This window comes from Ovis aries, chromosome 2, assembly GCF_016772045.2.
Source record: "Ovis aries strain OAR_USU_Benz2616 breed Rambouillet chromosome 2, ARS-UI_Ramb_v3.0, whole genome shotgun sequence".
NCBI classification, from domain to species: Eukaryota; Metazoa; Chordata; class Mammalia; order Artiodactyla; family Bovidae; genus Ovis; species Ovis aries.
The window spans coordinates 207,209,783-207,223,423 of NC_056055.1; the positions used below are offsets into that span (position 1 = coordinate 207,209,783).

General features: G+C 35.6%; 1 protein-coding gene across 6 annotated transcripts in view; it reads left to right on the forward strand.

Moving 5' to 3' along the window:
• PARD3B (par-3 family cell polarity regulator beta) overlaps nt 1–13,641 on the forward strand; it is a 1,199,064-nt gene that overhangs the window by 618,386 nt on the left and 567,037 nt on the right. For all 6 annotated transcript variants that reach the window (XM_060410277.1, XM_060410276.1, XM_004004847.6 and 3 more), the window contains 3 exons: nt 1,038–1,126; nt 6,633–6,719; nt 12,436–12,561. In XM_060410277.1, coding sequence (XP_060266260.1) covers nt 1,038–1,126; nt 6,633–6,719; nt 12,436–12,561 — 302 coding nt within the window. The remainder of the gene's footprint in view (nt 1–1,037; nt 1,127–6,632; nt 6,720–12,435; nt 12,562–13,641) is intronic.

Here is a 13,641-nt window from a genome sequence, read left to right on the forward strand (position 1 = left end):
ATCTAAAAATGAAATACATTTTTAGAAAAATCAGTTCATAGTGACACACTGCTTGATTTATGCCTCCATGTCTTGTTTTCTTCCAAATGTTATCCTTATTCCTTTATGTCCAACCTTTTAACTCATCCCTTGTGGTTTTATTTTTTTAATTGAAATTGCATCTTTAGACCCCTGAACGCTCCATGTGATTGTTCATTAAAACTCAAGTCCTTAACATGTGCTCTCTGTGGCTGGGATTCTGAAGAGCGGTGTTTCTGCAAAATTACTCTTGTTAGAGTTCAGTTCCAAAGCGTAACAGAGAACTAATGTCTTCCTTAAATGAAACTCTAAAGTGGGCTTGCTTTCTAGAATCTGTTCTCTCCTCTATGTAACATCCAATTCAATTTTGCCACCGTCCTGGAGTGCAGGACCTCTCTCACTCTCTTCCTTCTCTGTAGTAGAAGACTGTTTACCATTTTAGAAGTTAAATGGTAAATTTTAGTTTCTCTGTGCTGAAGAGCATCCTCAGAATGAAAGTCTTAAGACAAGTGAGAACTCCAGATTTCTTATCCTGCACTTTTCTTGCTACACTTTTGATAGAAGTGACCTTGCCAGGCAAATTTTTTTTTTCATGGATTTTGCTCTCTTTATATTTTGTGTCACTGAGGAGGGTGCAAGCAAGTACATTACATTAAAGCTAATACATCACCCCCTGTCAGTGGCACCTTCCCTTTGGTACCCCTTTTCCTTGCTGATTTAAAACACTCAGTCCCCAGTGCTTATGGTTGAGTAGCAGGAAGCTAAATGATGTATTCCAAAGCTCTTAACATACTGCCTTGTGTAAATGGTCCATGTGAGTATTACAGAAACCAAACGGAAGGGAAAAGAACATTGAAAACACTGAAAAGATTAACACCTTTTTCCAGCCTTCAAAGAAACTGGAGTGCACTGTATATACCCAGAATAAAACCATTTATACTCTCCCGTTGAGACTTTTTATTCAGATTTTCAGTTCTATGTGCATAGCATCCACATGCTTATGGTTTGTTTCACTACAGAATTCCACAGAGGAATTAGAAGATGGAGAAGTTATGAATGGTATGCAGACAGAACTACTGACATCACCAAAAACTATGGATGCATTGAGGTATTCTATTTACGTGAATAAGAATATTTTATTTCAATTGAATGTTTTTTTAAATTTATAGTTGTTTTGTTTTACAGAAAAGATCAAGATAAGAATACTTGAGTGAAACCTAAATCTAAAATTAATTGCTAAATTACTTCTCTTTTTTACATGAGAAATTCCTGACAAACATGTACAAATGAGCCTCAATCCTTCCAACTGTTTTCTGCAACCTAGATTTCTTAATTGTTTTTTTCTTCTCTTTGAGCTACAGCTTAAAGTGAACATTTCAGAGTTCATTGTGGTGTGGTGTTCTACTTTGACATTAGCTCTTTGAATACTACTTTGCACTGTATTTTAACAATCTTGCACTATTTACTCTATGTATATAAAACGAACCTAGCCTATCAACCCAGATTTTTATGTTTTTAATGTAAGTAATTTTTATACAAAGTCCGTTGTTCTCGTGGTTATGGGCACTTGCTTTGCTCTGTGATAATTTTTAGTTCATTCCTAGCAACTGCCTGGGTTCAAATTCCAGCTCTGCAGCTTATTCTAGGAGCTTAGGCAAGTTATTCATCAATCTTTGCCTTAGTTTCTGTTATGTAAAATGGAAATAATACTAAAACCTTCCTTCAGAGTTAACTGTTAACTAAACTGTCACCTAAAGACAAAGTTAGTTGATAGATATAAAGTGCTATGAACAGTGCCTGAGGCAGAGTAAGCCCTGTTGTTGTTACCAATTTCAACAGCATCATCATCTCTATTTTCAACATTGTCATCATCATTTTTAAAGTTGCTTCAAATTTTGCATGAATAATTTCATGTCTAATAGATTGTTGACTTTAACACTGGAAAGTGATGCTTCTGAGATTAGTGGTCATTCATTCATTCGTTTAGTCAACATACTTCTTTCATTCAATCCAGTTAGTTATAAATGCCAAGCATGTTACCTGGAATTAATGTAAGAAAAAAAAAATGTGTGATCATCTTTTATCCCACTGCTTTACTGTGTAGATTTTCCTCAAGCTTATAATTTATAGCCATATGACAGTTATTCCTTATTTAGATTGTGTTTCTTTGATTAATGAGTTGCACAATATTAAAAACTTGATTTAGAAAATCTCTAGGGCCCTGTCTTTTTAGATGCTTGATAAGATTATTTTTGGAGGTAGGCATAATGAATGCAGTACTCTTATTCTGTTTGCCTTTAATTTCATTTTTCTTTACATGTTAGCTTTTTGGAAAGTTTACTAAAGTCCCTACTAAGTATTTATAAAGTGAACAATTGTTTGGTTTATGGCTGCATGAAAAAATTAGCTAAGCTTTCTCTAGATACAAGGGATTCAGAGGAATGGAGTACAGGGTTTTTAAAAAAAATATATTTAATTAAAATATGTATTTGATTATCCCAACGGACTTTTTGTATGAGTTTTACTATCACTTTTAGAAGGCTAAGGAATTGTAGTTCGTAGCAATTAACTTCTAGGGACCCAGTCTACACCCACCACTCTTGTCTCCAAATCCTTTGACTCTAGTGTTGCATGTTGTGTGTGCCTTCTCTGATTCCTGGGTGTTTTATTTCACTTTGCCTAACCAAGACTAGGAAACTTCATGTTGTGAGCACCAGTGTAGGAAAAGTCGCCAAGTTCAGAAAGTAGAGTGAGTGCAAACTCCATTAAAGACTCTTGAATGGAGGGAGGATGAGAAGAAATGCGAAACTAAGGGTGGGGTCAGGAAGCAGGGGGTGGGCAGGTGACTGCAGCAGGAAGCCTAGAGATTAAATTTTAGGGCAGAATTCTTTATGATGTATTTGTATAATGTTCTCTCTTTGTTTCTTTAATGCCAACAACTCTATTAGAAACTTATCTTAATTCCATTGTTCAAATGAGGAAACATACTTTGGTACTTAGTTTAAATGATTTACTCAAACACCTGCCTCAAAGCCACCAAAAGGATGCACTTTCTCTGTAATTTCATCAGTTAATATTTCCTTCCAAAACAAAGCATCTCCCTCTTCCTGCCCTCAGTTCTGTCTCTTCCTTACTTTAAACTAGTGGCTGATCACTGGATTGACTAATCTTAAAGACACTGTCCATTTGTCTTCTTTGGAGAAGTTAGACTTACAGCCATTCATCTGCAGCCCCTGTTGTATTCTCTTTCTCAGGCTTCATGCCTTTCTTCTGGAAGGAACCAAATGAAGCACTTTCTATCTAATTCTTGCCATAGCCATTCAAAACAAACTCATTTTAAGCCACTGATTCTGTACTTTCACTCATGAAAGTGAAAGTCGCTCAGTCATGTCCGACTCTTTGCAGCCCCATTCACTCTCCATGGAATTCTCCAGGCCAGAATACTGGAGTGGGTAGCCTTTCCTTTCTCCAGGGGATCTTCCCAACCCAGGGATCAAACCCAGGTTTCCAGCATTGCAGGAGGATTCTTTACCAACTGAGCTATCAGGGAAGCACTAGGTAGCCACTGGTTCCAGTAACTATTCAAATCAGTTTTGTCAGTCAGACCTTAGAACATGTAACTTGCTTAACACTATTTGACCTAATGCTTGATGACTATCTGCATTTGTGTTGGTAGATCTTAGAAAGTTTATAGAGTTAGCTATTGAGTTTAGTGAACGTTTCCAACTTTTCTTTTTGTAACTGAAATATTTTTTTTCCTTTGCCCTAGAGTTCATTTTTTGTCTCTTTTTCATAAGTCCTGCCAATCTCTTTTTTCTTTCCACTGCTCAAATAGCCTTCTCACCTCATTCTCTACATTTTCCATTTTCAGTCCACCTCCAAAACATAAGTAAATGTGTATATACCCTGCTCACTGGTCCTTGAACTCTGTTCTTTAACAAATAACTTTAACAGCGTATTTTCACATCTTAGTAAAATCTCATTTTATGAGATGTGTATTCAGGTAACTGCGTCTAGCCCTCCTTGCTTTGTTTATCTTCCATGAGGGTCTTTATACAGAGATTTCCATAGAACACCACCGAGTATAAATAACACTGAGTGGTTTTATTTTTCCCCTTTTAAAATAAACTTAAAACATAGACTTGTCTATGATGTTTCCTTTTTTCATATGGCTTTCCTTACCATCTTGAAACAAATAATGGATAGCAATTTATAAAGATCTGGTAAAACATAGTCTGTAAAACTTGTAATGGTTGTCTATAGCACTAATAGATCTAATTCTCTAAGTATCTACATATTACAATCAACAAAATTGAAAGTCTTTTATGCTCCTTTTTGGGGGATAGTAATATTTTTGTGATAGTAATTTAACATGTATCAAATATTATGCCAGCCAAAATAATTGTGACTGTCACATATAAAGAGAACATAAATGTTTATTCTGAAATACTGAAAAAGAGAATCTTACAAAGTTGAAATGAACCTTAGTACTGCATCCCCCAAAAAAGTTTTAGTGTTTTGAAATAAGATTGATTACTTTAACAAATTATAGGATTTGCTTTTAAGTGAATGTAAAAATGCAAGGTTGATGATTACTAAAGAGTAGGTATCAGTCTGATACATAGAATTTATTATGTCTTACAGGAGAGGTTATAAGTGGGCTAAAGAAATACTTGCAAACTAGAAAAAAAAATCCATAAAGCCATCCTAATTTTTTTAAGCTGAAATCTTGTCTAGACTAAACATTTATATTCCAAAACCCTCTGTATAAAACATATGATGCTATCTATCAGCATGTGAATATTTAATGCATTTATTAAGATTTGTATTATGCTCTAAGTACAAAACTGTAAAAATATAAAAGATAGAGATAATAAAGTTTCAATGGTTAACCAAGGTTTTAGTCTGTTTTTAAAAGTCTTTGCAACATTATAGTAACCCTAGAATGTGAATGCTTTGGGTTTAGTGTTCCTCACATACCTAAAAATGCACTATAAATCTGTTATTATATAAAAGTTATTTCTTTATGGTCCATTGAAAGGTACAGAGCCTTCTCTTCCCATCAGACATTTTATATTCAGGACCTATAATGCTTACCTATATATATTCAATAGTATTTCATATGCATATATTCATATAGTGTCTATGCTCACACAGGAAGTATAGTGAATATATTTTATTCCATGATACTAGCACTCTAAGATTTATTTTTTTCCTAACTTTTATTCTAGGGTTCTGTTATAACCTGCTTGACTGAACAAATTTTAAATATATCAGCAATATCTGAGCAAAACTCATTTGAAATTTATTATCAATTTTGAAATTCCAGCATATTCCATAAATGTTGGAAGCTAACAGGCTCTTTTTTGCAGTTTTTAATGATAATAGGTTTGCAATGAAAACACATGAAAAATAAGCCTAATCCACTGATGAGAATATATTTAATGTATTTATTTTAGATTGCTGATAATTTAGGGAGTACTTCATGCAGAGTGAATTCATCAGGCACTTTGCGTTCTTAATGCTGTTCTCAACTTTCCAGCAAGGAGCCGAAATTTTCCCATTTTCAGTTTGGAGCAGAAAAGTATTTGTAGCAGCTGTAGCTCTTAATTTGACATCTAGTTTCAGGTCATTTTCATGGAAATAGGAAACAATAGAGACCTGCTCACAATTTCCATAATGGGGATGTTTGCTTCAACTGTATCGTTTTCCTCTGGCAATTTTATTTTCTCTCTCTGGGATTACAGAAGCCAATAATTGTTCACGGTTATTATTTTTCATCTTTATAAACAGTTGTTAGTTCCACTTTCTATTACTCAAAAGCTCACAATGCCTTGTATATTTCAGTCATATACACTGTCTATTAATGTTTCTGGCTCATCCTTTCCTTAATCTGTAGTAGGTTAGGCAGGTCAGGCTTTCTATTTCTTTCTGTAATACATTTTCTCCAGGCTTTGCAACTTCTTTTTATACCTCTAAAAAAAAAAAAAAGTAGGAGGTGAAAATTTGGAATTGTTCTATTGAATATAACTGATGCCTTCTTGAAAGGCTAGTTCAAGTTTTGATTTATAATGCTTTGAACATGCCAATATGTATTACCAACTGTGGCTTCACAGTTGTTTAAAATGTAATTTTGTGCTTTTTCTAATAAATACATATTTTATTTCATTTTCCCTCTGTTCTGTAGGAAAAGCCATACTTTATATTTAGGCATAGATATGCTTGATTCCATGTATTTTATCCTCTATACAGTAATTTTCAAGTGTGTCTCAATAGGGAGAAATTTCATTTTTGCGTACATCTTTTTAAATATGTTGATTTATGCAGATTAAGTTAAGTAGGAAGTTATTTTTGTAGGTAGTCATTTCCATTTGTTCCTCTTCTAGGAGAAAAAATAAGAAATCAGATAGCCTTTTAAGCATTTTATTTCCTGGATCTTCTGAACATTCCAGCAAATCACGTACTCCTTTGATTTCATCTCTGCTGTTAAATTTACAGTAGTTGTTAAAATCTGAAGTTTTTTTGGTTTTCTTTTTAATATGCCACATCTGCTGTTTTGTTTTTGTTTTAGCAAAGACTCATTTGTACTTTCTTTTTCTTTTTGTCTGTCCCAGTGATATGACAAGAACGGTGGAGATTTCCGGGGAAGGAGGCCCCTTGGGAATACATGTAGTGCCTTTCTTTTCATCTCTGAGTGGAAGGTAAGATGTTTTCCTTATATCAGAAGCTCATGCTAATGAAAAACTTGACTTGAGCTCATTTTCCCAAACATTTTTTAGAAGAGGATTAAGTGTATGTCTCTGTTGTTTAGATGGACACCTCAGTACATTGGCCACTTATTTGTTAGAAACAAAATAATATTGCTTACTTCTAGGATACAATGGAAAAGAAATCATGTTTTCTGTATTTACAATTAAGTAAGAAGTACTTTCTTAAAGTATTCTTATCAGTAACACATATAAACAGAAATCGTGGAAAGACTTTAACATGTGGTTAGACAAACTGAATTTTTTAATGTTCAAAAATGCACTTAAAAGAAATATAACAATTCCAAATTGACATTTCTTGATCTTCTTCATGTTTATGGAATGTCTAATAATACATATTTTAATATTATAAGTATATATCAGAAATTCAATATATTCTGATTTAGCTAAGTAGCAAAATGCCTTTATTCTGTTTATTTTGTTCTAAAATATAATGTAATCAATCAAAAATAATTTGACACATCCTTTTGAAATTTAGTAAGTGGTAATATTATTGTGTCACCATTTCTTGAAATTCATGTCTTCTTAACTGGATGTATGGAGAAGGAAATGGCAACCCACTCCATTATTCTTGCCTGAAGAATTCCATGGACAGAGGAGCCTGGCAGACTACAGTCCATGGGGTTGCAAAGAGTCAGACACAACTGAATGACTGTCACTCACTCCTCACTAAGGATGTAAAACTTGTTTTACTGATGAGAATTAAAATGTGTGCCTGAGAGTTAATGTTAGTACCATTTTAACAACCTTATGAAACTAGTATTAGATATTGTATTATTTTTCTAGAAGATGGCTACCTTGGGACTAGATTGATACAGACAAAGGCTGTCAGAAACTTAAAGAAAATCAGTTTCTCCCTGTTTGACATGATTTAAATTATTTTGTTAAATTTATTTCTTAAATGTATCATTAAAAAGGCACAGTACCTGATTTTAGTTTAAGTGATCAAAGACCAGAAAAGTCAGTTGATTTTCCTCAAAGTCATATAAAATTCAAATCTCCTGACTTGTCCTCACTCCATTGTTCTTTCTAGAACAAAACTTTCCCCAAAGGTTATATGTATTAATTTACTGGCTCTGAATATTTATTCAGTTTGGTCTGCCGTATAGTGGCAAGAGCAGATTTAGTCATGATATTTTGGTTGGCATCATTTTCAGCAGGTAGCCATCTGCCACCTGTAATTGCAAAGTCATCACCTTTTTTAGCAAATAACATCTGATGCCAAGCTCTTGCTGGAATGAATGTCCCCTAAAAAGAAATGAACTGAAAAGCTAGTGGCTCTTATTATCTCATTTCCTGTATGTGTTAATAAGCGTGTTTATAAATGTTATGGGTTATGGCACGAGACAAGCTGAGGTTGTTTTTGATAGACAGAGCAAGTATTTACCCAGTTGTCACAAGAAATTCTAATGGCTTTTGGCAGAAGTGTACTGATAGAGCTTTGTGAAATACCAGCATGGCTAAATTACTAGGCCCCTTTAGCTTAATGAAGCTGGAATAGAACACAAGATCATCCCAATTTTCAAACCATGAAGAAATATACAACATGACAGTCACCCTACTTCAATTTCAGTCATTCGGAAAACAACTTGACCCTCTAGACTAGAAATCACCTTCTCTCACTTCAAATGAGGAAAACGCACTACAGTGTATTGATTTGCTCCCTGCTCCTTCCTGGTTCTGATTTCTAGCATAAGCGTTGTAGAACAGGAAGAAGAATATTGGACTTGGACTTGAAACAATTGGATTTGGATATCAGTGTTCTCTTTTGAATAACCTTGAGCAAGTCCCCTAAACTTGCCTCTTGTGAATACCTACTTCACATCAAGATTGTGAGGATTAAATGGCATTAAAAATATGAACACTCCTTGTAAAACACACAACCTATGGATGTGTAAATTATTAGGATTATTACTGTTTTGTCTAAAACAGAACAGCCTGGTTCAGAAATGAACTTTTATAAGTTCATGGTCAACTTTTCAGTAACTTTGTGAAATGAGTGTGTGTGTATATATATATATATATATATATATATATATATGTATATATATATATATTTTGCTATGCACTAGTATTACAGAAAGGAAATTTAATTAAAAAACATAAAAAAATAATATGGAAGTGGAGACATGAGCCAATAAAAGTTAAGAAGTAATGAGTACAGGCTGAAACAGCACACTTAACTCAACCCATGTGTCTAGAAGCAACTGCATATAGAGCGTGTCAGACAAGTGTCTGACTTCATCATGCCATATGGTCACCCTGTGTGAGCACAGAGGGCGGGGGGAGTTAAGGTCATAGTGGTAACTTAGTTCTTAATTTCCTTCCATTTATTGGTTTGTGTCATTATTTTAAATTGGAATTTACATTTAATTATTTACTAAGACTACTGTAATTGGCTTTGCCTTTAGTTTCTTTTTTATTTTTTTTTCTTTTACAAAAATAGAGCCACACCTGTTATAGAATAATATCCCTAATCAAAGTTAGAACACCCTGAGTATAACATACTGACTGTTATACTAGACAAGGCCTCGTTGGATTCATTGGGATACAGAATGCTGCTTAACTGGAGAAAAATTGGCTTGCACAATAAAAACAAAAAAAATGCAAAAGAAAAAACACCTAGAGTTCCTGCAAGTAAAAAGCAACTTGATTTCATTTAAAAAGAATTATATATATATATATAGTTTTATTTTAGTATTAAAAGCATGAAATCTAATTGTCTGTCAGTAAATAAAGGTAGCATAGTATACCTGCTTCACAGTAAAAACAGCTAAATGTGAAACAGAAGAGGGAAGGAATGGATGAAGAGGGACATATAAAGTGAGGAGATATGCTCAGGTAAAAAGTCTAAGCTGGTGAGCAACCAAGGTGGTGTGATACTGTGGGGAGAAAGGAGGAGGTAAGCAGTGGGTAGGTTTGTGCCTACGTGATTATTAGAAGCGCAAGAAGCAATTATTACACCTCTCATTCTGCTGGGCTGTGGACTTCAGCCTCCTTTATCAGTGCTCCTTAATGCAAATTAGTTTGTTCATTTCAGCCTGTAACTCTTCCACAGCATTAATTCTGAAGTCTCAAAAAGTCTTGGTCCCAAAGGAGATAGCTCCCCACAGCCCACCCATCAGGGACAAAGAGGAAAAAGAGAGCCTCTCTTCTGCGCCTTTTCACACCGGTCTGGATGAAATCAAACTGGAGGGAATCCACCCCTTCCATCGAATAAAGAAGGCAGGAGTGGTTCGTTGCCAGGGACCAAACTAATAAAATCAGTCAGTTTTACATTTTACCAAAATTACCTCTGACACATGGGTTTTACAGTTGGGCTTATTCTGTCAATAAATTTTTCATGGAAAGTTAGGTTATTTAGATGAGTGAGGTTCACATAGCATACTCCAGCTGTAATATGCCAGCTAAATTGCAACCCAGTGGCCTGAAAGAATTAATTCATCTCCCAAAATGTGAAATTAAATCCTAGGGAGCAACATTACATGACTGATGATGTACTGAATTAAATTAAAGGAAGACTTGAATGCTTGTTAAAAAAATATCGCTTACATAAACTAGTTTATAACCACATGTGAGCCTCCTAATGGATCGTGTTATTGTGAATCCACCATAACAAAAATCCAGAATGTGAACTATTAGAGAGTTGTTTAATTTAGGAGAGAAACACGATTTTGTTCTATTTCTTTCTTTCCTTTTTTCTTTGACATGTCAAATAGTTCAATTCTTAATATTATGTTACAAGATTAAGGTGGGATTAGTACCTTACAAATATTAATTTAAATCCCAGATTCTTTATCACGTAGTAGTGTTGTCCCCTATTCTCCTCCACACAGAATATGACTAGTTCACTAACCTACTAGAATTCGGAAATGAAGCATCAGTGCATGCTTGGCTTGTGACCCAGAGCCTTCCCCTCAGTAGGAGATGGCGTGACTATTTGCTCTCTCATGTATCAGCCTACAGTGTTCATTTAACTGTTATGCAGTAGAAATCTAAACAGCCCTGCATTTGCCTCTCCTCTGGCCTTCTTGAGATGACGCGGGCTCATCAGATGAACTGAATTCCTGGAGGCAGAGGCCCCACCCTGTGGCAGCTCCAAACAGGAAGATGTTTTCCTCCTCCATTTTCATTAAAGGCTCCTCTTTTTCCATGGCGGACCTGACTATTCACGCATAAAATGTGCTCATGTTTTATTTAGATTTGACTTAATGCAAAGGGAATACGTAATAGCACATAAGACACCTGTATGGAAGAGTATGACCGAGTAGGAAGACAAGAGGACGAGGGAAGAGGAGGCTGGGGGTTTTCTACATCTAGGGGACTCCTCATGGAGGATGTATCTGTCTGTCTTATCCTGAGAAACCTGGGACCCTTAACATGCCACAAGGAACAGAGAAATCCCTCACATGAGAAATGGCTAAAAAATACACAAGTTTGGTTTCTTTCAGTTTTCAGTTCAAATACTACCAGTATGTAATAGGTACATCCAAGTGCACACATATACACACAGAATTCTTTCTTGTTATTGCTGTAGTTTTCTTTTCTCCTGTTCTTTTTCTCCAACTCCCTTCTCCTTCCTCCTATTTTAAGCCACAGTTGCGAGGCACCAGTAGGCATGGGGAATCCTCTCTGAATGCAGATTCTTCCTGGTTAAAATTTTAGACTCCCTCCAAACTCCTGCTTTCATCTGGCCACTGTGTCAGGAGTGTGGACTACTCCAGCCTCATCAGATAAGTCCATCAGCTAGCATTCAAGGCCCCTCCACGTGGCACTGGCCTCCCCATCCAGCATGAGCTCCCACCCTGCTCCACTTACACAGACACACCCAGTCAACCCCGTCTCCATGTGTTCTCTGTCTCCTCCGATCCAAATCCCATTCATTCTCCTGATCCAGTTTATATCCTACTTTCTTCCCAAATTCTTCCATGAAGACTCAGCCTATTGATAGCCCCAGATTTCTTTCTTTTTTAGTTTCCCCTGTGCTCCAGGCTGGTACTGAGCTGTCATCCTGGTCCTATAGCCCTGTTTCATATCCCTCCATCCCAAGTGCGTAGAGAACACTCAACACACACTTAATTCAGTGACTTGAACATATGCGACCAAACTTCTTTCTAAATTGAGTAATGTGGCCTGTGCTAAATGTTTTCTTCTTAAAATGCATATTGTTAAAAGAGGTAGGAAGATTGCAAAAAGACTATTGTGAAACCTAATCCTCTCCTGTTATCAAATGTCAAGTGCTCCCTTGACACCAACTCAAACTTACTTATTACAGTCAGCCCTTCTGTGATGCCCTCTCTAAACCACGAATCCCGTGTGTCCTCAACTCCAGTAAGCGACAGTAGCCTTTTCTAAGTTTAGTAAAAGCATGAGGAATGGAGCTATTGATCAATGTGCTCTGGGTTGGTGTTTATGTATATTTGTCTTAGGAGGATAGTTTCTTCTTTTAGTGAGTTGTGAGGGTAGGTGTGTTTTTCTGATTTTGTTTTGTGTTTTACTAAAGATTTTAAATAACAAACAGTTGCCTGGATGTAAAGCATGATTTCTTTCATAAGGAGGAGTTAGTACTCATTTCTGAACAGCTGCAAGTGGAGAAACAACTTGCATATTATTAGTCAGTCATTCTCTTCCATTTAAATGTTGCATTCAGGATTCTAGGACTCTTCATTCGTGGCATTGAAGAAAACAGCAGGTCCAAACGGGAGGGACTGTTTCACGAAAATGAATGTATTGTAAAAATCAACAACGTGGACCTCGTAGACAAAACCTTTGCTCAGTAAGCACTTTTTTTCTTTTTTTTAATTTTACTTTATTGCTTCCTAAAATGCTTATTATAATCATTACTGTACTCATTATGATCAAAACTGTAGGTATAATTTCTGGTTAGTTCCCTTTGACTCCAGACCATCCATTTTCAAATGCATCCTGGGTTTGAGCATACTCAGGGGTGGCCTGCACAAGTCCCTGACAGCCCAGAGAAGGACGAAGTATAGAATGAAGCAAGCCTTCTGCCTGTCTGTCTTTCTGTGACATCGATAGACGGGTTTGTTTTTCTTGGGATACGGGTCAGTTAGACTGGTATTTAATGACACTTTTCACAGACTGTTAGTTCGGCTTATTAATTAACTTCCTTGGTGTCAGCAGTCTTCCTTAAACTAAATATCTATGAGAGATGTCTATGAGGACTCACTGAATAATAGAAACAAATGAAAAAAATGTAAAATACTCTTCTTCAAGAAATTATTTATCTGCATGTGAAGTGTTATAGGAATAGGTCTTTATACCTAAGAATGAGACTACGCAGCAGTGTACGTATACTTTTTAAAATGTATATTGGGATTGCAATGGAATAAGGGACTAATTACTAATACCCTTTAGTAATCATCATTGAACTCTACTGTTTCAAACAAAAACAACTCAGTCTTCTCTGTGACCATTAGTTGCCAATATTATGTTGGGTAGAAAGGGTGAGTAGTTGTGGATGGAGTGGCAGTGGGCACTAGCTGCTTCAGTGTAGGAAAGAAATGAAGCCTCTAGAGACTATTTCTGAAAATCATGAATAATAGGCAAAATTATAATTATTATCAATAATGATATTATTTTTATATGTCACTGTGCTTTTTACCAAGACTTAATAGTAATGCAAGGCAGACATTACTCCCTGTATTACTGAGGTGGAAATGAAGGCTTATAAAATTTCAATATGAACTAGAAATTGAATCCTAGTCAAAAATCTACCAGAGGAGATGGGCTGTGATGAAGTCTTCTCTCTTCTCCACTAGCAACATAAGCTCTTCATTAATAAGGTGAGAAGGAGCTTAGATAGCAGTTGGAATTGTGATTAATTTTTATTTGG